General features: G+C 27.7%; 1 protein-coding gene across 1 annotated transcript in view; it reads left to right on the top strand.

The window, feature by feature from the left end:
• The first annotated feature begins 375 nt into the window (after positions 1-375).
• The window catches only part of Chd64 (calponin 3), an 80,466-nt gene continuing 77,268 nt past the window's right edge, over positions 376-3,573 (top strand). Inside the window, exon 1 of the mRNA XM_014424189.3 lies at positions 376-531. Coding sequence (XP_014279675.1) covers positions 478-531 — 54 coding nt within the window. The 5' untranslated portion in view covers positions 376-477. The remainder of the gene's footprint in view (positions 532-3,573) is intronic.

Raw genomic sequence — 3,573 nt, 5'->3', positions numbered from 1 at the left:
ATACACGAAACAAAAAGTTTTAATGCTCGTATCTCATAGTTTGTAGACTTATATCTTTGGACTAACGTATGATCTTTCATTATGAAACAGTGCCGAGGTTTTTCTTCTGACCTTTTATTTCAGTAACTGTCCAACGTTTATGGTTTCTTCCAGAAATAACTTTCTAAGCTTACTCTCCATAGGATTCCTTTCGCCGTCCTTCAAGTTATATAAATAATTGAGGTTTGTTCAATTTATTTCAGAATTATTAAGCTTTTCATTGTTTCCTATTGAGGTGAAACATATACCTGAGATTTATCGCGAGTATCAACCACTCGAAATATAAATGATTTGACGAACGGCTGATGGAAATTCACGACCGCCGGGAGGGTGGGGAGGGCCTTCCAAGGCGGTGGGGAGGTGAGCCCTGCATCTCCAGTCTCTGTCCGACAGTGCTTGTGTTCACTTCATCTCACTACCTCCACTTCTTCAGCAACGATGGCGAACAACCGAGCTGCAAAGTCTGGCTTCGCTGCCGAAGCTCAAAGGAAGGTCAGTAGTATGAATTATACGACCATATATGTAATAATATTTATATATAATTTACAAAACATATACAGAACATATATCTTTCGACAAATCTCAACACTGAAAAATATAAAAATTGGAAAATCTTGCTTTTAAAAATTATATGGACCCAAAAACAACATCAACAGTAACATAAACAAACTTAATGTATCTACTCAGTAAATAATTTTAAAATGACAAATTCACTTAATTATGAAATAAATAATTAATAAAATATTCAATCATAACTGTAGTTTTGTTATAAAAGAAAATAAATATTAATATTGTAAGGATTAACCCTTGAAATGCGTCAGTCCAACGCTGACACTTGTTGATCTGCACCCACGTTGGGAATTCCATTGTCGATATTTCAGGTAAATAGTTTTGAAACATGTTATAATTCAAATAAATCTGTACTCTTCTTTTGTAAATGTTGTCAATTTTGCAACATTTATTTTTCAAATCACATTTACATAGAACAGTAATGTATATATACCACCAGTGCTTATTTATACAGTTATTAAATAAACTTAAGAACAGAAACCATATCAAATCCATAAACAACGTTAAATGATTAAAGTTTCCAATCCTTCCTTGCATAATGAATTAATCCTCATGTTGGGAATTAATTTGTGGTAAATTTTATCATGATAAACATGTAAAATTATGCATAATTTAAATTTCATGAGACTAGTATTTTAATTACGTAATTCTTTCATTGACTAAAATTTTAGTTTTTATATTATTTATTATTAAAGTAATAAAATCATAGATATTAAAAATTTTATTTTCAGTAGGGCGTGGTTCATTATTACTTCAAGTCCCATTTAATACTATTCACAGTTATTGAAATTGTTTTTCAAACATTCAATAATTTTTATTAATATATTTATTATAATATTGAGTAATATTATTAAATATATATTATTAATTAAATAATTAAATACAATAGAAAAATTACTATACAAGCTTAAATATGATTCTGTACTACTAATATTTAGTAATAATAAACGAAATGATTTTATCTGCCTTGGTTTTAATTATTTTTTCATAGTAACAATTCGTTATTTTCCCATTATAATTATGTATTTAATGTCGCATCATTTAAGGATTTCGAATATATATTCAATAATATACAGATTAGTAAAATTTACAAGGATAATATAAAAAATACGATAAATATTATTTAGAAAATCTCCCATTGGTTAAGGAAGCTCACCTTAGTTGCTAAGCTCTTATCTCAGTATTGAACCAGAAAAACAAGACCTTGGGGATATGTTATCCAAAAGATAATAAATATATTATGCCAGAGGAACTTAATTATCTTTCTTGCATAATAATCTTCAATTTTAAAAGTTGTAAATTACAAAACAATATTAATAGTTTCAGATACAATAATGAACTGCAACTGAACAATTCTATAAGGTTATTAATAATAATTAGAAATTTTGTTATGAAACTGATATGAAAAATTAGAAACTGTTTTATATATAGCATTATTTTTTAAATGGTACAGATAAGTATTTTTTTATATCACATGTTGACAATTTATTTGCAATTTAAATGTTGCCATGCTATTTGAGGTAATGTATTTGAGGTAATAAACCAAAGCAATAAAACAAAATATCGTGATTTCATCAATGAATCTAGATATAGTCCTATTTTATGTAATATATTAAAGAAATAAAATAGTTTATAATAATATATAAAAATGTATAATCTCATATATTGAAGAAACAAATACGCAGAACAAAAATGTACTACTGTAGATAATTTTATGTTCAATTAAATTAATGAATGGTCAACAATTAAGTTAACAAGTCAGTAAGTTAACATTATTACGATAAAATAATACTCTTTATTATTGATAACTAATTTATTTTTTAGTTTAATTTTTTGTTATAAAACAAGTTAATGTTTGTTGGTGGTTAGATGCTTTCGAATTCCCCCAAACCTGTTTTATACGAGCTCTCGTAAAACAGAGAACAGGATCTTGACCTAGAGTTGGGTCTGTAATATTGTGACCTGGTCCAAACTGGGACTGGCAGCATCTAACTCCACCAACTTTGGAAATCCGAGTTCCAATTATAGTATTATTGTATTATTCATGAAGTTAATCGTATTCACATAAGATAGGGAATACTAATATGTAATCATTAGTCATAGTGTTAACTAAATACTTCATTTGTGTATAATATTGTCTACTAGTAAGAAAGAATTGTAATTATTTTTGTTTGCGAAAGCTACACAATAATTCTCATCTACATACCATTATTATAAGTAACTTATTTCTAAGTTTCATGTAGCCAACTATTTTTCATCCCTTTGCTTTTTTATTTTTATAAAATAAATAATCACTGTGCTATTAGTCAATTTTTCTTGGAAGTTTATTAATGTTACATTGCCTTATAATATTTTCGAAAGATCTTTTTGATATTCAGTAATTATACCGATAATTAATGATTATTTTTAAATATCGGCACATTCCTCGATTCTATATGCAATTTTCGATAAGGTACATTTATATTTATAGAACAATTATTATAGAATTTCAGACGTTTCCGGCTCCATTTTCTCTCCTACTCGTGTTGGGTTGATGACGCATAGGCCATCCCAGGGTGGTTTCTTTAGAGCTTCATGGTATTCTTGAAAATTCGAGTTAAATAAAAATAAAAATTAACATATAAAATGTATTTATAATTAACATTCTAGGGGCCAAAATTTTATTCTTAACAGCCACGCACTTGAAAATTATTTAGGTATTAACAATAAGTATCCACTAAGATAATTTATCATTACTTGATATTTGCATAATGCCGTATACTGTGCCCATCATATGCATGATTGTTTGTATTTTATTAATTGCATGTAAACAAACACGCATATGACGGACTCGGTAAACCGCATTATGTTGATGTCAAATAACAAAACATTATCCTAGCGGATTATTTTTTTTTTAATTGTTGGACATATTGGATTAATTTTTCAGTGGCTACTAAGAATATATGTTTGATTCCCAGAGTGATC

This window comes from Halyomorpha halys, unplaced genomic scaffold (genome assembly GCF_000696795.3).
Source record: "Halyomorpha halys isolate HHAL.00 unplaced genomic scaffold, Hhal_1.1 Scaffold456.1, whole genome shotgun sequence".
Taxonomy (NCBI): domain Eukaryota; kingdom Metazoa; phylum Arthropoda; class Insecta; order Hemiptera; family Pentatomidae; genus Halyomorpha; species Halyomorpha halys.
The sequence above is the reverse complement of the archived record's forward strand: the minus strand, read 5'-3'. Positions and strand labels throughout refer to the sequence as shown.